This window comes from Bos javanicus, chromosome 29 (assembly GCF_032452875.1).
Source record: "Bos javanicus breed banteng chromosome 29, ARS-OSU_banteng_1.0, whole genome shotgun sequence".
NCBI lineage: Eukaryota > Metazoa > Chordata > Mammalia > Artiodactyla > Bovidae > Bos > Bos javanicus.
In genome coordinates, this window is record NC_083896.1 from 19,227,964 (window position 1) to 19,252,814 (window position 24,851).

At 39.1% G+C, this 24,851-nt stretch overlaps 1 protein-coding gene across 2 annotated transcripts in view; it reads left to right on the forward strand.

Moving 5' to 3' along the window:
* The window catches only part of LOC133241097 (glycerophosphodiester phosphodiesterase domain-containing protein 4-like), a 133,852-nt gene that overhangs the window by 41,790 nt on the left and 67,211 nt on the right, over positions 1–24,851 (forward strand). For both annotated transcript variants that reach the window (XM_061406183.1, XM_061406184.1), the window contains 5 exons: positions 5,265–5,363; positions 5,435–5,528; positions 6,360–6,437; positions 8,716–8,861; positions 9,471–9,553. In XM_061406183.1, the coding sequence (XP_061262167.1) occupies positions 5,265–5,363; positions 5,435–5,528; positions 6,360–6,437; positions 8,716–8,861; positions 9,471–9,553 (500 nt within the window). The remainder of the gene's footprint in view (positions 1–5,264; positions 5,364–5,434; positions 5,529–6,359; positions 6,438–8,715; positions 8,862–9,470; positions 9,554–24,851) is intronic.

The following is a 24,851-nucleotide window of genomic DNA, read 5'->3' on the forward strand; positions in this document are numbered from 1 at the left end:
CTTCGCATGAGGTGGCCAAAGTACTGGAGTTTCAGCTTTAGCATCATTCCTTCCAAAGAAATCCCAGGGATGATCTCCTTCAGAATGGACTGGTTGGATCTCCTTGCAGCCCAAGGGACTCTCAAGAGTCTCCTCCAACACCACAGTTCAAAAGTATCAAATCTTCGGCCCTCAGCTTTCTTCACAGTCCAACTCTCACATCCATACATGACCACAGGAAAAACCATAGCCTTGACTAGACGGACCTTTGTTGGCAAAGTAATGTCTCTGCTTTTGAATATGCTGTCTAGGTTGGTCAACTTTCCTTCCAAGGAGTAAGCATCTTTTAATTTCATGGCTGCAGTCACCATCTGCAGTGATTTTGGAGCCCAGAAAAATAAAGTCTGACACTGTTTCCACTGTTTCCCCATCTATTTCCCATGAAGTGATGGGACCGGATGCCATGATCTTCGTTTTCTGAATGTTGAGCTTTAAGCCAACTTTTTCACTCTACACTTTCACCTTCATCAAGAGGCTTTTGAGTTCCTCTTCACTTTCTGCCATAAGGGTGGTGTCATCTGCATATTTGAGGTTATTAATATTTCTCCCGGCAATCTTGATTCCAGCTTGTGTTTCTTCCAGTCCAGCGTTTCTCATGATGTACTCTGCATATAAGTTAAATAAACAGGGTGACAATATACAGCCTTGACTTACTCCTTTTCCTATTTGGAGCCAGTCTGTTGTTCCATGTCCAGTTTTAACTGTTGCTTATTGACCTGCATACAAATTTCTCAAGAGACAGGGCAGGTTTTCTGGTATTCCCACCTCTTTCAGAATTTTCCACAGTTTATTGTGATCCACATAGTCAAAGGGTTTGGCATAGTCAATAAAGCAGAAATAGATGTTTTTATGGAACTCTCTTGCTTTTTCCATAATCCAGCGGATGTTGGCAATTTGATCTCTGGTTCCTCTGCCTTTTCTAAATCCAGCTTGAACATCTGGAAGTTCACGGTTCATGTATTGCTGAAGCCTGGCTTGGAGAATTTTGAGCATTACTTTACTAGCGTGTGAGATGAGTGCAATTTTGTGGTAGTTTGAGCATTCTTTGGCATTGCCTTTCTTTGGGACTGGAATGAAAACTGACCTTTTCCAGTCCTGTGGCCACTGCTGAGTTTTCCAAATTGGCTGGCATATTGGGTGCACCACTTTCACAGCATCATCTTTCAGGATTTGAAAGAGCTCAACTAGAATGCCATCACCTCCACTAGCTTTGTTCGTAGTGATGCTTTCTAAGGCCCACTTGACTTCACATTCCAGGATGTCTGGCTCTAAAGTCCGTGATCACACCATCGTGATTATCTGGGTTGTGAAAATCTTTTTTGTACAGTTCTTCTGTGTATTCTTGCCACCTCTTCTTAATATCTTCTGCTTCTGTTAGCTCCATACCATTTCTGTCCTTTATTGAGCCCATCTTTGCATGAAATGTTCCCTTGGTATCTCTGATTTTCTTGAAGAGATCTCTAGTCTTTCCCATTCTGTTGTTTTCCTCTATTTGTTTGCATTAATCGCTGAAGAAGGCTTTCTTATCTCTTCTTGCTATTCTTTGGAACTCTGCATTCAGATGCTTATATCTTTCCTTTTCTCCTTTGCTTTTCGCTTCTTTTCTTTTCACAGCTATTTGTAAGGCTTCTTCAGACAGCCATTTTGCTTTTTTGCATTTCTTTTCCACAGAGATGGTCTTGATCCCTGTCTCCTGTACATTGTCATGAACCTCATTCCATAGTTCATCAGGCACTCTATCAGATCTAGGCCCGTAATCTATTTCTCACTTCCACTGTATAATCATAAGGGATTTGATTTAGGTCATACCTGAATAGTCTAGTGGTTTTCCCTAGTTTCTTTAAGTCTGAATTTGGCAATAAGGTGTTCATGATCTGAGCCACAGTCAGCTCCTGGTCTTGTTTTTGCTGACTATATAGAGCTTCTCCATCTTTGGCTGCAAAGAATATAATCAATCTGATTTCGATGTTGACCATCTGGTGATGTCCATGTATAGAGTCTTCTCTTGTGTTGTTGGAAGAGGGTGTTTGTTATGACCAGTGCATTTTCTTGGCAAAACTCTATTAGTCTTTGCCCTGCTTCATTCCGTATTCCAAGGCCAAATTTGCCTGTTACTCCAGGTGTTTCTTGACTTCCTACTTTTGCATTCCAGTCCCCTATAATGAAAAGGACATCTTTTTGGGGTGTTAGTTCTAAAAGGTCTTGTAGGTCTTCATAGAACGTTTCAACTTCAGCTTCTTCAGCATTACTGTTAGGGCACAGACTTGGATTACTGTGCCCCAGTATGGTTTGCCTTGGAAACGGACAGAGATCATTCTGTTGTTTTTAGAGATTGCATCCAAGTACTGCATTTCGGACTCTTTTGTTGACCATGATGGCTACTCCATTTCTTCTGAGGGATTCCTGCCCACAGTAGTAGATATAATGGTCATCTGAGTTAAATTCACCCATTCCAGTCCATTTTAGTTCGCCGATTCCTAGAAAGTCGACATTCAGTCTTGCCATCTCTTGTTTGACCACTTCCAATTTGCCTTGATTCATGGACCTGACATTCCAGGTTCCTATGCAATATTGCTGTTTACAGCGTCGGACCTTGCTTCTATCACCAGTCACATCCACAGCTGGGTATTGTTTTTGCTTTGGTTCCATCTCTTCATTCTTTCTGGAGTTATTTTTCCACTCTTCTCCAGTAGCATATTGGGCACCTACTGACCTGGGGAGTTCCTCTTTTAGTATCGTATCATTTTGCCTTTTCATACTGTTCATGGGGTTCTCAAGGCAAGAATACTGAAGTGGCTTGCCATTCCCTTCTCCAGTGGCCAACATTCTGTCAGATCTCTATACCATGACCCGCCCATCTTGGGTTGCCCCATGAGCATGGCTTAGTTTCATTGAGTTAGACAAGGCTGTGGTCCTAGTGTGATTAGATTGACTAGTTTTCTGTGAGTATGGTTTCAATGTGTCTGCCCTCTGATGCCCTCTTGCAACAACTACCGTCGTACTTGGGTTTCTCTTATCTTGGGCATGGGGTATCTTTTCACGGCTGTTCCAGCAAAGCACAGCCGCTGCTCCTTACCTTGGACGAGGGGTATCTCCTCACTGCCGCCCTTCCTGACTTTCAACGTGGGATAGCTCCTCTAGGCCCTCCTGCGATGGAGCAGCCACGGCTCCTTGGACATGGGGTTGGTCCTCCCGGCCGATGCCCCTGGCCTCGGGCGTGTGGTTGCTTCTCCCTGCTGCCCTCCCTGGCCTCAGACGTGGGGGCGTGGGGTAGCTCCTAAGGCAGTTCTATTTCCAGTATTTTAAGAAATCTCCACACTGTTCTCCATAGTGGCTGTACTAGTTTGCATTCCCACCAGCAGTGTAAGAGTGTTCCCTTTTCTCCACACCCTCTCCAGCATTTATTGCTTATAGACTTTTGGATTGCAGCCATTCTGACTGGTGTGAAATGGTACCTCATTGTGGTTTTGATTTGCATTACTCTGATAATGAGTGATGTTGAGCATCTCTTCATGTGTTTGTTAGTCATCTGTATGTCTTCTTTGGAGAAATGTCTATTTAGTTCTTTGGCCCATTTTTTGATTGGGTTGTTTATTTTTCTGGAATTGAGCTGTAGGAGTTGCTTGTATATTTTTGAGATTAGTTGTTTGTCAGTTGCTTCATTTGCTATGATTTTCTCCCATTCTGAAGGCTGTCTTTTCACCTTGCTTATACTTTCCTTTGTTGTGCAGACATTAAAAAGAATACATTTGAATCAGTTCTAATGAGGTGGATGAAACTGGAGCCTATTATACAGAGTGAAGTAAGCCAGAAAGAAAAACACCAATACAGTATACTAATGCTTATATATGGAATTTAGAAAGTTGGTAACCATAACCCTGTATGCGAGACAGCAAAAGAGACACAGATGTATAGAACAGTCTTTTGGACTCTGTGGGAGAGGGAGGAGGGGATGATTTGGGAGAATGGCATTGAAACATGTATAATATCATATAAGAAATGAATCACCAGTCCAGGTTCGATGCAGGATACAGGAAGCTTGGGGCTGGTGCACTGGGATGACCCAGAGGGATGTGTACGGGGAGGGAAGAGGGGGGGTGTTTAGGATTGGGAACACGTGTACACCCATGGCGGATTCATGTTGATGCATGGCAAAACCAATACAATATTGTAAAGTAATTAGCCTCTAATTAAAATAAATAAATTTAAATTAAAAAAAAATGTCACCATGTAGAAAAGTAAGAAACTGCATTAGAGGTCAGAATATTTAATATTAAGTCATATGATTATTCAGTGTAGTATTAAACTTGGTTTAAAATATCAAAAAAAAAAAAAGAAAAAAGAAAAAAAGAAAGATGGTAACAATAACCCTGTATGCGAGACAGCAAAAGAGACACAGATGTATTCAACAGTCTTTTGGACTCTGTGGGAGAGGGCGAGGTGGGATGATTTGGGAGAATGGCATTGAAACATGTATAATATCATATATGAAACGAGTCGCCAGTCCAGGTTCGATTCATGATACTGGATGCTTGGGGCTGGTGCACTGGGATGACCCAGAGGGATGGGATGGGGAGGGAGGAGGGAGCGGGGTTCAGGATGGGGAACACATGTATACCTGTGGCGGATTCATGTTGATGTATGACAAAACCAATACAATATTGTAAAGTAATTAACCTCCAATTAAAATAAATAAATTTATATTTAAAAAATCCTGTCCAACAGATATTGGCTGAAAGATTACCATGTCAGGCAGTAAGACTGCCTCTTAAAGGCAGTGAGAATATGATCTTACCCAAATATTGTCCTTGACCTCATAAGCTTATAGTCTATTAAAGAAAAACATATGTTGAAAAGGCAATTACAAATACTGTTGACTTGTGATTATACTGAGTCACTTAAAGTGGTATTGAATATGTAAAATGGCCATTGTTGAAACTTGGTGAGATATGCCAAGCAGTATTGAAGACCCAGCTGAGGTGGAAAAAATTAATTAGTAAAGACATCAGACCATATAGCTGTATAATTTTTTCCAGCCATGCTACATAACTTAGACTTGGCAGCAATAATATTAAATACAAGTAGTACTGGGGGTCTGAGGGGTGGTTAGATTAAGGAGATGAGGAATAAGGTCACTGAAACTGTGAGAACAAATATGTTTCTCAAGGACAGTTATGATCAAAGCCTAGTGCATGGAAGTCAGAACATTCTTTTTGTTTCCCCAGATCCTGATTCTGATAATGATTCCGTTTTTCTCACTTTTGTTATGGATTTTATTAACTTACTGGAAAGACAGGTGGCTCACCATTGGGCTGTCACTTCAGGTAAGCACCGTGCTTAGTTGTAGCCCTGTCTGTCCAGATGCATTCAGACTGACTTTTCAATTTCCTCACAGATCTTAGCTCCCTACGTACACCTGAGCAGCATATCTGTGATGGTTTTGCTTTCATGGCCTGTGGCCTTCTACTTGATCCATTTGGAAGGAGAAGGTATGTCCTGTGGGTGGAACCTTCCTTGATTCTTCCAGCTCTGGCTTTAACTTCTGTACTTTATTCAGCAGAACAAGCAAAGCACCACCAAATCTTTTTGGACCTCATTTATCTTGTTACTCAAGCATGCTCCTTGTGATCAAACTCACAACCCTACATGTTCTGTCATAACATCCTGTCATAGCATTTCCCAGGCTAAGCAGTCCATCTTCTAAAGAGACATTCTCCTTTTAGAAAAATTAGTATTTTCTCTCATTAACTTTGAGGGAATAGATTGGAGTAGTTTTAGGGAGGGTAGAGGGTGTTTTTTATTTGGCCAGTGGTGGTACACGTCATAGTTCTTTTAGTTTGTATTCAGATATTACTATTTTCAACTCAAGAACCAGGTGCAGATATCCCCTGGACACATCTTAGTCCTTCAAAGCAGTCCATGGTGAGTCTCTGTCATGTCTGAGGACTTCCACAGAAGCAGAAATCTGCCTCTGCCACTGTTTTCCTCTTCATTCTTTGTCCTAATATGATGGAAGCAAATAAGAATCAGAGCTGTAATAAAGCTGTTTTGAGAATGCAGTTAACTCTCAGCACCCTTACTGAGAAACCAGGAGAACCTGCTTCTGTCTATGTCTCTTTTTATTATTACTGGTTAAACAAGGAGTGCTTGCTTCCTGACGTGTCCAAGGATGCAGGAAAGAGAAAAACAGGATTGGTAGTGTTGCCATTATGTATGTGTGTATGTGTATGTGGCTGGTGAATTTTAGGAAATGTTTCTGGGGGCAGGAACTTAAAGGGGACAATAATGAACTCTTTTCTTTTTTATTTCCTAAATTTTAGCTAGAATGAGACGTTACCAGATTACAAGTAATGAAAGAAGAAGAAGTACATGCTGTAGTATGCTCACGAAATTGAGAGGTTAGAGCTGGAGAGCTAGATTTGAAAGTGACATGGATGGTAATTTTAAAATGTACAAATAGGTTAGATCCTCAAAGGTATAAAATAGTAAATGTTGAGATATTGCCAGTGATAACAGGTATTGTGATTAGTCTGTGTGTTTGTGTATGTGTGTGTGTTTAAGAGAGGAGTGGGGGAGAGAGAGAAATACAACTATGTATTGAGGGTCTATGATGAGTCAATAGTGTCATATCAATTGCATGAGATAATACTAGTAGTAGAATAGCTCCATTTTTCATAATGAAGAAAATGAATACCCAGAGAGGTTAAACAATAAGTCTGAGTCACAAAATTAGAAAGTAGTAAAGTCTGCTTTGTATTTGGATTTCTTTCAACTAGTATCCCTTCCACTATTCCTCTCTGCCATCAATACCTGGGCATTTTAGGCTGATCTTTAAGGGCTTGAGAGCTTTCTCAGAACCAATCAAACTCCTTCTCTTTCTGAGAAGCTACTCCTTAACATTCCCTCTCCTTCCTGCCTCCTGTACAATTTATTCCCTTGTTAATTTGTATTTGTAAGTTTTTGTTGTTGTTCAGTTGCTAAGTCATGTCCAACTTTTTGTGACCTCATGGACTGTAGCACGCCAGGCCTCCCTGTCCATCACCATCTCCTCGAGTTCACCCAAGTTCATGTCCATTGAATTGGTGATGCCATCCAACCATCTCATCCTTGGTCACCCCCATCTCCTCCTGTTCTCATTCTTTCCCAGTTAACAAGGTCTTTTCCAGTGAGTCGGCTCTTTGCATCAGGTGGCCAAAGTATTGGAGCTTCAGCATAAGTCCTTCCAATCAATATTCAGGGTTTATTTCCTTTAGTATTGATTGTTTTGATCTCCTTACTGTCCAAGGTACTCTCAGGAGTCTTCTTCAGCACCACAATTCGAAAACAAATTCTTCAGTGTTCAGCCTTCTTTATTGTCCAAGTCTCACATCTTGACTATTGGAAAGACCATATTTTTGACTATATGGACCTTTGTCAGCAAACTAATGTCTTTGCTTTTTAATATGCTGTCTAGGTTTGTTATAGCCTTCCTTCCAAGAAGCAAGTGTCTTTTAATTTCATGGTTGCAGTCAGCATCCCCAGTGATTTTGGAGCCCAAGAAGAGAAAATCTGTCACAACTTTCACTTTTCCCCATGAAGTGATATGACCAGATGCCATGATCTTAGTTCTTTTAATGTTGAGTTTTAAGCCAGCTTTTTCACTCTTCTCTTTCACCCTCACCAAGCAGCTGTTTAGTTTGTCTTCACTTTTTCCTATTAGAGTGGTATCATCTAAATATTTGAGATTGTTAATATTATTCCCAACAGTCTTGATTTCAGTTTATAACTCATCCAGCCTGGCATTTTGCATGATATACTCTGCATATAAGTTAAATAAACAAGGTGACAGTATATAGCTTTGTTGTACTCCTTTCCCAATTTGGAACCAGTCCTTGTTCAATGTAAGGTTCTAACTGTTAATGCTTCCTGACTCGCATACAGGTTTCTTAGGAGATAGGTAAGATGGTCTGGTATTTCTATCTCTTTAAGAATTTTCAAGAGTTTGTTCCAATCCATACAGTCAAAGACTTTCTTGTAGTCAATGAGGCAGCAGTGGATGTTTTTCTGGAATTCCCTTGGTTTCTCTATGATCCAACGGATGTTGGCAATTTGTTCTCTGGTTCCACTGCTTTTTCAAAACCCTGCTTGTTCATCTGGAAGTTCTTGATTCAAGTACTACTGAAACCTTGCTTGAAGGATTTTGAGCATAACCTTACTAGCATGGAAAGTGAGCATCCAGTAGTTTGAACATCCTTTAGCATGATCCTTCTTTGGAATTTGGATGAACACTTACCTTTTCTAGTCCTGTGGCCATTGCTGGGTTTTCTAAATTTGCTGATATATTGAGTGCAACACTTTAACACCATCATCTTTTAGTATTTTAATTAGCTCAGCTGGAATTCCTTCACTTTCATTAGCTTTATTGGTAGTAATGCTTCCTGAAGCCCACTTGACTTCACACTCCAAGATGCATTTGCAATAATTTTAACTTAATAATCATGCTTGTATTTGGGTTTTGCTTTCAAATAATTGAAATGTGGGGGACCTGAGAGAAATAATAAATCTGTGAGTTCACAGAGTCAATGAACCCATGGATTCATTATTTACTATAACTATTTTGGGGGGATACTTATTTGCTTGGGATGGTTCTCCATTCCTCTTTTCTTTTTCGTCACTTTTTCATTCCAACTTTTTCAGCTCTACAAGCGGCTGTTGGAGTGCCCTTTTTTTTTATCCTTTTATGTCTCTATGTGGTGCCATTTGGGACTTACTCTCCCTGCCTTCAGGAGAAGGAGAAATTGGCACCTAAGCCAAACTTCTTTGGACATAGAGGTGCACCCATGGTAAGTCTGAGCTAGATGGATGTGGGTGTACATGGGTGTGGATGAGACAAAGGCACATCAGATCCTCAGAAACCCCTGGAGAAATAAAGAAGTTGGCTTGAGATGACAAGATAAGTAATAAATTGTAGAGGTTGGATTTAATTCTCCTAATTCTCAGTCCATTTCTCTTTATTATGTCCAGTGACATTGTCTCAGATGAGCAGAATTCCCAAACCAGATTCAGGAGAGGAGAATGTAGGCAGGTTCTTAGAACATAGAGCCAAGAAAACCAAACTCTGCTTCCTAAAGTCCTTTCATTACTGTGCCCCTTTCCTTGGGATTTCCCTGGTAGCTCAGACGGTAAAGCGTCTGCCTGCAATGCAGGAGACCTGGGTTTGATCCCTGGGTCAGGAAGATCCCCTGGAGAAGGAAATGGCAACCCACTCCAGTATTCTTGCCCAGAGAATTCCATGGACAGAGGAGCCTGGTAGGCTACAGTCTATGGGATCGCAAAGAGTTGGACACGACTGAGCGACTTCATTTCACTTCACTTCACTTTTTCCTATGCTAAAATGGATGTCGGCAGAAAAGACTGTGAGATTAAAGGCCTGATGTCCTTTTCTTCCACAGCTGGGGCCTGAGAATACCATAATGTCCTTTGAGAAAGCTGTTGAATATGGGGCCCATGGACTGGAGAGTGATGTACAAATAAGGTAGGAAAGAAGGGACCAGAGTGGGAGGAGAAAAGACCAGTGGATGACTCCAGCCTGGCCCAAGCTGTAGAGAGGGCAAGCCCTGGGAGTTTCTCCCTTATTCTCCTGGCACATCTGCACATAACACAATACATGAATCACTTCTCCTTTACAAACCACGTCTCTGCATCTCTACATTCTCAATCACAGGTTTATAAATCACACACTCTATATAGTCTCCACACATAGCTCAAATTTGTCCTCCCTGCAAACATGCTTGCAGCTTGCCTCTGTGCCCTACCTTAGCAATCTAACTAACATTTCCTAGGCATCGCCTGCATTCCTACTATATCCTTCTTCTGAGTGCTAGTGAGAGGCAGATGAGTGAGACAGAGTCGTGCCTAAGAGCTGTTTGCAACTGGTGAAGGAGACATGGCATGTTTACAAATAAACACAGTATAGGACCATTTATGGTGAGTGCCTTCTCGGGGGTGGGGGTGGGGTGGGGTGGGAATGAAGTCGCTCAGTCATGTCTGACTGTGACCAGGCTCCTCTGTCCATGGGATTTTCCAGGCAAGAGTACTGGAGTGGGTTGCCATTTCCTTCTCCAGAGTATCTTCCCGACTCAGGGATTGAACCCAGGTCTCCCTCATTGCAAGCAGACACTTTTACCATCTGAGCCACCAGGGGAGTCTCTGGAAGCCTTCCAGAGAAGAGTAAGGCAAATGCAATGGAACCTCAGTGGAGGAGGAAGAGGCCACCTCTTTTGTGAAAAATGATCTGTGTGCTCAGAACAGTGTTTGGGTTGAGCCTTGAAGGCAAAATAGTATTTTCCCAAGCAGAGATGGAGAATGAGAATATTTTGGGCAGAGACAACAGCTTAGTCAAAGACATCCAAAGGAGGAATAGCAAGTTTGTAGATCCGTGAGCTGGTCTGTATGGATGCCAAGAGTAGTCCACTTTGGGGACGTGAGGGGCCTATGTGAGGGGGAAGGTATGGCTGTAAGGCTGGCTGAGACTGGATCACAGAGATCCCTAAATGTGTACTGGACAGCCATGGTAGGTTTTAGAGAACAGATTAGCTTATTGTTTAGAAGGACTTATCTGAGAATCTGTGAGGGAGAATCATCATGGCTTTGGGCAGTAGGCTCTAGCAATGTCCAAGGGACAACAAAGGAAGACTTGGATCCTAGCAGGGACGAGGACAAATCCCATGCTTTTCTGTAGAATGTATGTCCTTGGGCAGCCGAAAGTAGAGACGAACCATCGGTTGGTTATATTAGAGAATGTGGCATGTACTACTCCCTTCCCAGCCTTCTGTGAGGCAAACAGGAAAGAAATGAACATCCTATTTCACAGTGAAGAACTGTGGTTTGAGCCTGAATTCAAAGAAGATAAATGTATTGCTGAGGACATAAGGCTAGAATGTACATGATAAAGCCAGAATTCGAACTAGATTTCTTGACCCCAGACTAGGGTTCTTATCAATGATGACAACTATTCCATGCAGAATATTTGAATCAAGATTGAAACTGAATGCTCTTTCAGAGCTTCCCTTTCATTGTGCAAGTTCCTCATGGTTATGGCTTAATGTGGTAATGGTGCTGAGGCAGTGAGCTCCTGGCACACTGTCCTTTTCTCTTCTGTGACTTTAACTTCATTGTAGATGATCTTCCCAGCTGCTCAGTTTCTCTGTTGACATCTTCATTTCCCATGACCACCATCCACATATCTCCACCATCCACACTGATGGCTATAGTCTATACTCATCATTAATAAATATTGCTTATCAGTCATAGTCTAGTCAGGACATGAATACCACAAAAGTATCTAGAACAGGAGAAATCATATTATAATTACTAAGTAGTAAAAATGGCTACTGAAAAGTGGGACATAGGACTCTGGGGAGTGCGCAAATTGCAACTACTACTGTGTATTCCACCATATTCTCTCCATTAATTACCAAAAAAATTTAAAAAAATTAGATACTGGACAAAATCCACAAAGTAACTAACAGAAGACTGAATGGTGAAGAATAGAATGTGGACTGGGTTGGTTCATAAGACCAAAGGAACTTCATAATAGGGAGCAAGTCTCCACTTGCTAATTTTTGTTTCTCCTCATGTATCCTGACATGAGCTCTGAAGAAAGCTGATCTGGAAACACCTATAGCTGCAGACAGAAAAAAGCTCCACAAAAATCTATTATATCTAGCCCAATAACTGGTAGAAGGATCATCCAATATGATATAAATGATTTGCTCATACCAGTCCTACTCAGGGGAACACCACACAGAAACCACTCCTCACCCTGTCGCAGCTTGTGGCTGTGGCTCTGGAGACTATGAGCAGATCCCTGTAACTATTTCTGTCCTGATGTAAGCGGTGGTACCCATTTCCTTTCTTCTTCAGCTAGAGAGTGAGCAGAGAATTACTGAGAAAAGTTTTCCAGAAAAAAAGATTTTTTTTATCGTAAAATATTCTTAACATAAAATTTACCACTTAAACCATTTTTAGGGTACAGTTTAATGGCATTAAGTACCTCCACCTTCTTTTAACCATCACCACATAGATCTCTAGCACTTTTCATCTTCTCAGACTAAAACTATTTGTTAGATGTTAATAATAACTCCACCCAAGCCTTTGCAACTATCATTCTTTTTTCTCTCTCTATGTGTTTGACTGTTCGGTGAAATCGTGCAGTATTTGTTATTTTGTGTTAAGCTCATTTCACATTAGCATGATGTCAGTATAGCTCATTTCACTTAAGCATGTCAAGACTCATCTATATTGTAGCATGTCAGAATTTCCTTCCTTTTAAAAGTTCTCTTAAAAAGCACATAACAAAATTTGCTATCATAGCTATCTTTTAAGTGTACAATTTAGTAGTATCAAATATATTTACATTGTTTTGAAACAAATCTATAGAACTTGTTCATCTTGCAAATCTGAAACTTGATCCCTGTTAAATAACAATTCCACCTTTCCTTCTGCCCTCAGCCCCTGCTTACCACCATTCTACTTTTCGCTCCTATGAATCTGACTACTTAAATAACACCCATAAGTGGAATTATACAGTATTTGTCTTTTTGTGACTATCTTGTTTGATTTAGCATAATGTCCTCAGATTTCATCTATGTTGTGGCATGTGACAGGATTTCCTTCCCTTTTTAGATCGAATGATAACCCACTATGTATAGATATCACATTTTGCTTCTTCATTTATCCTCTAATAGACATTTGGCTTGCTTCTGCCTCTTGACTGTTTTGAAAAATGCTGCTATGAACGTTAGAGTACAAGCATATTTTCAAGAACTTGTTTTCAGTGCTTTTAAGTGTGTGCCCCAAAGTGGAATTACTGTATCACGTGGTAAATCTATGTTTAGTTTTCTGAGGAATTGCCATGCTAGAGAAAGGGATAAAAACCTGTTCATAACATTCTGGGGAGACCTTTGTATAACCTATGCATGAAACCACACAGACACAACACAGCAGAAGGCTTGAGAATCGATTGGAACACTATCTGTGTTGTAGATTGACTTCTGCAGAGCCTTTGAAAACTAACTTGGCGTTAAAACTGTATCTTACAAATGTGGTCCAGGACATGTTTTCTGAACCTAGACATCTTGAATCTCTGTTAAAATAGATTTTAATGAAATTTCAAATCTCCAAATATTAAAAATGCTCAGGATACAATCCAGAGTTTTCCATACCAGGATCCAGAAAAAACTCAGCTTCAGTGAGGAAAGGTAATCAATCAATAGATGTCAATAGCAGGAGAAACAGATGTTGGAATTATTCCTAAGAATTTTAAAGCAGCTATCATAAAATGTCTCCAGCAAACAATTATGAACACTTGTTAATTTAAAAAGTAGAAGGTGTTAGCAGAGAAAGAGAAGTAAAGAAGAATCAAATGGAAATGAAAAATTCTTTAGACAAAAGATAATGATGTTAAAATTTACTCCTATGCATATATCAAATCATGCTGTACACCTAAAAATAATACAATGCTATATGTCAGTTATAGCTCAATAAAACAAGGGTAAGGAAAACAATTTGGAACATAAGGAATAAAATAAAGCAAAGGAAAGGGTAAAAAATACATAGGTGGGGACTGCTCTGGTGGTCTAGTGGTTAAGGAGCCACTTGCCACTGCAGGGGACACAGTTTGATCCCTGGTCTGAGAAGACCACAGAAACTGTGGAAAACTAAGCCTGTGCACCAGAACTGTTGAGTCCACATGCTACAACTAATGAACTATACATGCCTAGAGCTTGTGCTCTGGAACAACAGAATCTGCCACAATGAGAAGCATGCCCACCACAAAGAAAAGTAAGCCCACTCCTGAAACTAGAGAAAGCCCGTGTGCAGCAACTGAGACCCAGCCCGGCCAAAAATAATAAATGTATTTTTTAAAAGATAAATATTAATAGGTGATTCTTCTATTCCAGAATTTAAAAATTGTGTTCAGTGGTTAAAGACAAAAGTGATAATATTGTTTCATGTATGGGTCTCAATATATTTTGAGATATATAAGACATGTATATTGTAATGGGAAGAGGTTGGGTAAAGGGACCTAAAAAGTATTCAGTTTTCTACACAATACTTGAAGTGGTAGACTAGTAGAATGTGATCTATGGGATGTATTTGGAATCTTTGGGGCAACCACAAAATTATACAGAGATACACAGTTGACCCTTTAACAACAGGAGATTGAAGTGCTCTTCAACTCATTACATTCACTCAGTCATGTCCGACTCTTTGGAATCCATGGACTGCGGCACACCAGGCTTCCCTGTCCATCACCAACTCCAGGAGCTTGCTCAAACTCATGTCCATCAAATCCATCTTATCCTCTGTTGTCCCCTTCTCCTACCTTCAGTCTTTCTCAGCATCAGGGTCTTTTCCAGTGAGTCAGTTCTTCCCATCAGGTGACCAAAGTATTGGAGTTTCAGCTTCAGCATCCGTCCTTCCAATGAATGTTCAGGACTGATTTCCTTTAGGATTTACAGGTTTGATCTCCTTGCAGTCCAAGGAACTCAAGAGTCTTCTATAACACTGCAGTTCAAAAACATAGGTTCCTTGGTGGTCAACTTTCTTTATGGTCCAACTCTCACATCCATAGATGACTACTGGAAAAACCATAGCTTTGATGGACCTTTGTCAGCAAAGTGATGTCTCTGCTTTTTAATATGCTGTCTAGGTTTGTCACAGATTTTCTTCCAAGGAGCAAGTAAAGTTCCTTGGAAAAGCTCCACAGCTTTTAATTTCCTGGCGTCAGTCACATTCCACAGTGATTTTGAGCCCAAGATCTTCTTTAATATGCTGTCTAGGTTTGGCACAGCTTTTCTTCCAAGGAGCAAGAAAAGCTCCTTAGAAAATCTCCACAGCTTTTAATTTCCTGGCTCCAGTCACATTCCACAGTGATTTTGAGCCCAAGAAAATAAAGTCTCTCACTGTTTCCATTGTTTCCCCATCTATTTGCCATGGAGTGATGGGACCAGATGCCATGATCTTTGTTTTTTGAGTTTTAAGCCAACTTTTTCACTCTCCTCTTCCACTTTCATCAAGAGGCTCTTTAGTTCTTTGCTTTCTGCCATAAGGGTGCTGTCGTATGCATATCTGAGATTATTGATATTTCTCCTGGCAATCATGATTCCAGCTTTTGTTTCATCCAGCTTGGCATTTCACATGATGTACTCTGCATATAAGTTAAATAATCAGGGTGATAATATACAGCCTTCACATAGTCCTTCATCAACTTGTAACCAGTTTGTTGTTCCATGTCTGGCTTTAACTTTCTTCTTGACCTGCTTACAGATTTCTCAGCAGGCAGGTAAGGTGGTACAGAATGAAGCAGGGCAAAGGTTAATAGAGCTTTGCCAAGAGAATGCACTGGTCATAGCAAACACCCTCTTCCAACACACAGGAGACGACTCCCCACATGGATATCACCAGATGGTCAATATTGAAGTCAGATTGATTATATTCTTTGCAGCCAAAGATGGAGAAGCTCTATACAGTCAGCAAAAACAAGACTTGGAGCTGACTGTGGCTCAGATCATGAACTCTTTATTGTGAAATTCAGACTTAAATTGAAGAAAGTAGGGAAACCCAGTAGACCATTCAGGGATGACCTAAATCAAATCACTTATGATTATACAGTGGAATTGACAAATAGATTCAAGGTATTAGATCTGATAGAGTGCCTGAAGAACTACGGACAGAGGTTCGTGACATTGCATAGGAAGGACTGATCAAGATCATCCCCAAGAAAAAGAAATGGAAGAAGGGAAAATGGTTGTCTGAGGAAGCCTTACAAATAGCTGAGAAAAGAAGAGAAGCTAAAGGCAAAGAAGAAAAGGAAAGATATATCCATTTGAATGCAGAGTTCCAAAGAATAGCAAGGAAAGATAAGAAAGCCTTCCTTAGTGATCAATGCAAAGAAATAGAGGAAAACAACAGAATGGGAAAGACGAGAGACCTCTTCAGGAAAATTAGAGATAAAAAGGGAACATTTCATGCAAAGATGGGCACAATAAAGAACAGAAATGGTATGGACCTATCAGAAGCAGAAGATATTAAGAAAAGATGGCAAGAATACACAGACGAACTATACAGAAAACATCTTTATGACCCAGATAACCATGATGGTATGGTCACTCACCTAGAGCCAGACATCCTGGAATGCAAAGTCAAGTGGGCCTTAGGAAATGTCACTATGAACAAAGCTAGTGGAGGTGATGGAATTCCAGTTGAGCTCTTTCAAATCCTGAAAGATGATGCTGTGAAAGTGTTGCACCCAATATACCAGCCAATTTGGAAAACTCAGCAGTGGCCATATGACTGGTAAGGGTCAGTTTTCATTACAATCCCAAAGAAAGGCAATGACAAAGAATGTTCAAACTAATGCACAGTTGCACTCATCTCATGCACTAGCAAAGTAATGCTCAAAATTCTCCAAGCGAGGCTTCAACAGTACCTGAACCAAGAACTTCCAGATGAACAAGCTGGATTTAGAAAAGTCAGAGGAACCAGAGATCAAATTGCTAACATCTGTTGGTTCATTGAAAAAGCAAGGGAGTTCCAGAAAAACATCTACTTCTGCTTTATTGACTATGCCAAAGCCTTTGCCTGTGTGGATCATAACAAACTGTGGAAAATTGTTAAAGAGATGGGAATACCAGGCCACCTTACCTGCCTCCTGAGAAATCTGTATGCAAGTAAAGAAGCAGCAGTTAGAACTGGACATGGAACAGCAGACTGGTTCCAAATCGGGAAAGGAGTAAATCAAGGCTGTATATTCTCACCGTGCTCATTTAAATTATATGCAGAGTACATCATGCAAAATGCTGAGCTGGATGAGGCACAAACTGGAATCAAGATTGCCAGTAAAGATAACAATAACCTCAGCTACACAGATGACACCACCCTTATGGCAGAAAGCAAAGAAGAACTAAAGAGCCTCTTGATGAAAGTGAAAGAGGACAGTGAAAAAGTTGGCTTTAAACTCAACACTCGTATTTTGATTTCTTTTTTGATTTCTTTTGTGATTTGTTGGTTATTCAGCAGTGTGTTGTTCAGCCTCCATATGTTTGAATTTTTAATAGTTTTTCTCCTGTAGTTGAGATCTAATCTTACTGCACTGTGATATGAGAAGCTGCTTGGAATGATTTCAATTTTTTTTGAATTTACCAAAGCTAGATTTATGGCCCAGGATGTGATCTATCCTGGAGAAAGTTCCGAGTGCACTTGAGAAAAAGGTGAAATTTATTGTTTTGGGGTGAAATGTCCTATAGATATCAGAAACGAATGAAAATGAAAACACAACAACCCAAAACCTGTGGGACACCATAAAAGCAGTGCTAAGGGGAAGGTTCATAGCAATACAGGCATATCTCAAGAAACATGAAAAAGTTCAAATAAATAACCTAACTCTATACCTAGAGCAACTAGAAAAGGAAGAAATGAAGTACCTCAGGGTTAGTAGGAGGAAAGAAATCTTAAAAATTAGGGCAGAAATAAATGCAAAGGAAACAAAAGAGACCATAGCAAAAATCAACAAAGCCAAAAGCTGGTTCTTTGAGAGGATAAATAAAATTAACAAACCATTAGCCAGACTCATCAAGAAACAAAGGGAGAAAAATCAAATCAATAAAATTAGAAATGAAAATGGAGAGATCACAACAGACAACACAGAAATACAAAGGATCATAAGAGACTGCTATCAGCAATTATATGCCAATAAAATGGACAACGTGGAAGAAATGGACAAATTCTTAGAAAAGTACAACTTTCCAAAACTGGACCAGGAAGAAATAGACAATCTTAACAGACCCATCACAAGCACGGAAATTGAAACTGTAATCAGAAATCTTCCAGCAAACAAAAGCCTAGGCCCAGCAGCTTCACAGCTGAATTCTACCAAAAATTTAGAGAAGAGCTAACACCTATCCTACTCAAACTCTTCCAGAAAATTGCAGAGGAAGGTAAACTTCCAAACACATTTTATGAGGCCACCATCACCCTAATACCAAAACCTGACAAAGATGTCACAAAAAAAGAAAACTAGAGGCCAATATCACTGATGAACACAGATGCAAAAATCCATAACAAAATTCTAGCAAACAGAATCCAACAACACATTAAAAAGATCATACATCTTGACTAAGTGGGCTTTATCCCAGGGATGCAAGGATTCTTTGATATCCACAAATCAATCAATGTAATACACCACATTAACAAATTGAAAAATAAAAACCATATGATTATCTCAATAGATGCAGAGAAAGCCTTTGACAAAATTCAACATCTTTTTATGATAAAAACCGTCCAGAAAGCAGGAATAGAAGGAACATACCTCAACATAATAAAAGCTATATATGACAAACCCACAGCAAACATTATCCTCAATGGTGAAAAATTGAAAGCATTTCCCCTAACGTCAGGAACAAGACAAGGGTGCCCACTCTCACCACTACTATTGAACATAGTTTTGGAAGTTTTGGCCACAGCAATCAGAGCAGAAAAAGAAATAAAAGGAACCCACATTGGAAAAGAAGAAGTAAAACACTCACTGTTTGCAGATGGCATGATCTTCTACATAGAAAACCCTGAAGACTCCAACAGAAAATTACTAGAGCTAATCAATGATTATAGTAAAGTTTCAGGATATAAAATCAACACACAGAAACCCCTTGCATTCCTATACACTAACAATGATAAAACAGAAAGAGAAATTAAGGAAACAATTCCATTCACCATTGCAACGAAAAGAATAAAGTACTTAGGAATATATTTACCTAAAGAAACAAAAGACCTATATATAGAAAACTATAAAACACTGGTGAAAGAAATCAAAGAGGACACAAATAGATGAAGAAATATACCATGTTCATGGATCAGAAGAATCAAAGTAGTGAAAATGAGTATACTACCCAAAGCAATCTATAGATTCAATACAATCCCTATCAAGCTACCAACAGTATTTTTCACAAAGCTAGAACAAATAAATTCACATCACAGCAGGATCCTCTATGACCCACCTCCCAGAATATTGGAAATAAAAGCAAAAATAAACCAAATGGGACCTAATTAAACTTAAAAGCTGCTGCACAACAAAGGAAACTCTAAGCAAGGTTTAAAGACAGCCTTCAGAATGGGAGAAAATAATAGCAAATGAAGCAACTGACAAACAACTAATCTCAAAAATATACAAGCAACTCCTACAGCTCAATTTTAGAAAAATAAATGACCCAGTCAAAAAATGGGCCAAAGAACTAAATAGACATTTCTCCAAAGAAGACATACAGATGGCAAACAAACACATGAAAAGATGCTCAACATCACTCATTATCAGAGAAATGTAAATCACAACCACAATGAGGTACCACTTCATGCCAGTCAGAATGGCTGCGATACAAAAGTCTGTAAGTAATAAATGCTGGAGAGGGTGTGGAGAAAAGGGGACCATCCTACACTGTTGGAGGAAATGCAAACTAGTACAGCCACTATGGAGAACAGTGTGGAGATTCCTTAAAAAACTGGAAATAGAACTGCCATACCACCCAGCAGTCCCACTGCTGGGCATACACACCAAAGAAAGCAGATTTGAAAAAGACACGTGTACCCCAGTGTTCATCGCAATACTGTTTATAATAGCCAGGACATGGAAGCAACCTAGATGTCCATCAGCAGACAAATGGATAAGAAAGCGGTGGTACATATACACAATGGAGTATTACTCAGACATTAAAAAGAGTACATTTGTGTTTATTTTATTTTTTAAAATTTTATTTTATTTTTAAAATTTACAATATTGTATTGGTTTTGCCAAATATCGAAATGAATCCGCCACAGGTTTACATGTGTTCCCCATCCTGAAACCTCCTCCCTCCTCCCTCCCCATACCATCCCTCTGGGTCGTCCCAGTGCACCAGCCCCAAGCATCCAGTATCGTGCATCGAACCTGGACTGGCGACTCGTTCCATATATGATATTATACGTATTTCAATGCCATTTTCCCAAATCATCCCACCTTCTCCCTCTCCCACAGAGTCCAAAAGACTGTTCTAGATATCAGTGTCTCATTTGATGTCTCATACACAGGGTTATTGTTACCATCTTTTTAAATTCCATATATATGTGTTAGTATACTGTATTGGTGTTTTTCTTTCTGGCTTACTTCACTCTGTATAATAGGCCCCAGTTTCATCCACCTCATTAGAACTAATTCAAATGTATTCTTTTTAATGGCTGAGTAATACTCCATTGTGTATATGTACCACCGCTTTCTTATCCATTCATCTGTTGATGGGCATCTAGGTTGCTTCCATGTCCTGGCTATTATAAATAGTGCTGCAATGAACATTGGGGTACACGTGTCTCTTTCAATTCTGGTTTCCTTGGTGTGTATGCCCAGCAGTGGGATTGCTGGATCATAAGGCAGTTCTATTTCCAGTTTTTTAAGGAATCTCCACACTGTTCTCCATAGTGGCTGTACTAGTTTGCATTCCCACCAACAGTGTAAGAGGGTTCCCTTTTCTCCACACCCTCTCCAGCATTTATTGCTTGTAGACTTTTGGATTGCAGCCATTCTGACTGGCGTGAAATGGTTCCTCATAGTGGTTTTGATTTGCATGTCTCTGATAATGAGTGATGTTGAGCATCTTTTCATTTGTTTGTTCGCCATCTGTATGTCTTCTTTGGAGAAATGTCTATTTAGTTTTTTGGCCTATTTTTTGATTGGGTCATTTATTTTTCTGGAATTGAGCTGTGGCCGTTGCTCATATATTTTTGAGATTAGTTGTTTGTCAGTTGCTTCATTTGCTATGATTTTCTCCTATTTTGAAGGCTGTCTTTTCACCTTGCTTATAGTTTCCTTTGTTGTCCAGAAGCTTTTAAGTTTAATTAGGTCCCATTTGTTTATTTTTGCTTTTATTTCCAATATTCTGGGAGGTGGGTCATAAGGGATCCTGCTGTGATGTATGTCGGAGAGTGTTTTGCCTATGTTCTCCTCTAGGAGTTTTATAGTTTCTGGTCTTACGTTGAGATCTTTAATCCATTTTGAGTTTATTTTTGTGTATGGTGTTAGAAAGTGTTCTAGTTTCATTCTTTTACAAATGGTTGACTAGTTTTCCCAGCACCACTTGTTCAAGAGATTGTCTTTAATCCATTGTATATTCTTGCCTCCTTTGTCAAAGATAAGGTGTCCATATGTGTGTGGATTTATCCCTGGGCTTTCTATTTTGTTCCATTGATCTATATTTCTGCCTTTGTGCCAGTACCATACTGTCTTGATGACTGTGGCTTTGTAGTAGAGCCTGAAGTCAGGTAGGTTGATTCCTCCAGTTCCATTCTTCCTTCTCATGATAGCTTTGGCTATTCGAGGTTTTTTGTATTTCCATACAAATTGTGAAATTATTTATTCTAGCTCTGTGAAGAATACTGTTGGTAGCTTGATAGGGATTGCATTGAATCTATAAATTTCTTTGGGTAGTATACTCATTTTCACTATATTGATTCTTCCAATCCATGAACATGGTATATTTCTCCATCTATTAGTGTCCTCTTTGATTTCTTTCACCAGTGTTTTATAGTTGCCTATATAGAGGTCTTTGTTTCTTTGGGTAGATATATTCCTAAGTATTTTATTCTTTCCGTTGCTATGGTGAATGGAATTGTTTCCTTAATTTCTCTTTCAGTTTTCTCATTATTAGTGTATAGGAATGCAAGGGATTTCTGTGTGTTGATTTATATCCTGCAACTTTACTATAATCATTGATTAGTTCTAGTAATTTTCTGGTGGAGTCTTTAGGGTTTTCTATGTAGAGGATCATGTCATCTGCAAACAGTGAGAGTTTTACTTCTTCTTTTCCAATGTGGATTCCTTTTATTTCTTTTTCTGCTCTGATTGCTGTGGCCAAAACTTCCAAAACTATGTTGAATAGTAATGGTGAAAGTGGGCACCCTTGTCTTGTTCCTCACTTTAGAGGAAATGCTTTCAATTTTTCACCATTGAGGGTTTGTCATATATAGCTTTTATTATGTTGAGGTATGTTCCTTCTATTCCTGCTTTCTGGAGAGTTCTTATCACAAATGGATGTTGGATTTTGTCAAAGGCTTTCTCTACATCTATTGAGATAATCATATGGTTTTTATTTTTCATTTTGTTAATGTGGTGTATTACATTGATTGATTTGCGGATATGAAGAATCCTTGCGTCCCTGGGATAAAGCCCACTTGGTCATGGTGTATGATCTTTTTAATGTGTTGTTGGATTCTGATTGCTAGAATTTTGTTAAGGATTTTTGCATCTATGTTCATCAGTGATATCGGCCTGTAGTTTTCTTTTTTTGTGGGATCTTTGTCAGGTTTTGGTATTAGGGTGATGGTGGCCTCATAGAATGAGTTTGGAAGTTTACCTTCCTCTGCAATTTTCTGGAAGAGTTTGAGTAGGATAGGTGTTAGCTCTTCTCTAAATTTTTGGTAGAATTCAGCTGTGAAGCCGTCTGGACCTGGGCTTTTGTTTGCTGGAAGATTTCTGATTACAGTTTCAATTTCCATGCTTGTGATGGGTCTGTTAAGATTTTCTATTTCTTCCTGGTCCAGTTTTGGAAAGTTGTACTTTTCTAAGAATTTGTCCATTTCTTCCATTGTCCATTTTATTGGCATATAATTGTTGATAGTAGTCTCTTATGATCCTTTGTATTTCTGTGTTGTCTGTTGTGATCTCTCCATTTTCATTTCTAATTTTATAGATTTGATTTTTCTCCTTTTGTTTCTTGATGAGTCTGGCTAATGGTTTGTCAATTTTATTTATCCTTTCAAAGAACCAGCTTTTGGCTTTGTTGATTTTTGCTGGTTGATGGTCTCTTTTGTTTCTTTTGCATTTATTTCTGCCCTAATTTTTAAGATTTCTTTCCTTCTACTAACTCTGGGGTTCTTCATTTCTTCCTTTTCTAGTTGCTTTAGGTGTAGAGTTAGGTTATTTATTTGACTTTTTTCTTGTTTCCTGAGATATGCCTGTATTGCTATGAACTTTCCCCTTAGGACTGCTTTTACAGTGTCCAACAGGTTTTGACTTGTTGTGTTTTCATTTTCATTCGTTTCTATGCAAATTTTGATTTCTTTTTTGATTTCTTCTGCAATTTGTTGGTCATTCAGCAGCGTGTTGTTCAGCCTCCATATGTTGGAATTTTTAATAGTTTTTCTCCTGTAATTGAGATCTAATCTTACTGCATTGTGGTCAGAAAAGATGCTTGGAATGATTTCAATCTTTTTGAATTTACCAAGGCTAGCTTTATGGCCCAGGATGTGATCTATCCTGGAGAAGGTTCCATGTGCACTTGAGAAAAAGGTGAAATTCATTGTTTTGGGATGAAATGTCCTATAGATATCAATTAGGTCTAACTGGTCTATTGTATCATTTAAAGTTTGTGTTTCCTTGTTAATTTTCTGTTTAGTTGATCTATCCATAGGTGTGAGTGGGGTATTAGAGTCTCCCACTATTATTGTGTTATTGTTAATTTCTCCTTTCATACTTGTTAGCATTTGTCTTACATATTGTGGTGCTCCCGTGTTGCGTGCATATATATTTATAGTTGTTATATCTTCTTCTTGGATTGATCCTTTGATCATTATGTAGTGTCCATCTTTGTCTCTTTTCACAGCCTTTGTTTTAAAGTCTATTTTATCTGATATGAGTATTGCTACTCCTGCTTTCTTTTGGTCCCTATTTGCATGGAAAATCTTTTTCCAGGCCTTCACTTTCAGTCTGTATGTGTCCCCTGTTTTGAGGTGGGTCTCTTGTAGACAGCATATGTAGGCATCTTGGTTTTTTATCCATTCAGCCAGTCTTTGTCTTTTGGTTGGGGCATTCAACCCATTTACATTTAAGGTAATTACTGATAAGTATGATCCCATTGCCATTTACTTTATTGTTTGGGGTTTGAATTTATGCACCATTTTTTGTGTTTCCTGTCTAGAGAATATCCTTTAGTATTTGTTGAAGAGCTGGTTTGGTGGTGCTGAATTCTCTCAGCTTTTGCTTGTCTGTAAAGCTTTTGGTTTCTCCTTCATATTTGAATGAGATCCTTGCTGGGTACAATAATCTGGGCTGTAGGTTATTTTCTTTCATCACTTTAAGTATGTCTTGCCATTCCCTCCTGGCTTGAAGAGTTTCTATTGAAAGATCAGCTGTTATCCTTATGGGAATTCCCTTGTGTGTTATTTGTTGTTTTTCCCTTGCTGCTTTTAATATTTGTTCTTTGTGTTTGATCTTTGTTAATTTGATTAATATGTGTCTTGGGGTGTTTCTCCTTGGGTTTATCCTGTTTGGGACTCTCTGGGTTTCTTGGACTTGGTGATTATTTCCTTCCCCATTTTAGGGAAGTTTTCAACTATTATCTCCTCAAGTATTTTCTCATGGTCTTTCTTTTTGTCTTCTTCTTCTGGGACCCCTATGATTCGAATGTTGTAGCGTTTAATATTGTCCTTGAGGTCTCTGAGATTGTCCTCATTTCTTTTAATTCGTTTTTCTTTTTTCCTGTCTGATTCATTTATTTCTACAATTCTATCTTCTAATTCACTAATCCTATCTTCTGCCTCTGTTATTGTACTATTTGTTGCCTCCAGAGTGTTTTTGATTTCATTTATTGCATTATTCATTGTATATTGACTCTTTTTTATTTCTTCTAGGTCCTTGTTAAACCTTTCTTGCATCTTCTCAATCCTTGTCTCCAGGCTATTTACCTGTGATTCCATTTTGATTTCAAGATTTTGGATCAATTTCATTATCATTATTCGGAATTCTTTATCAG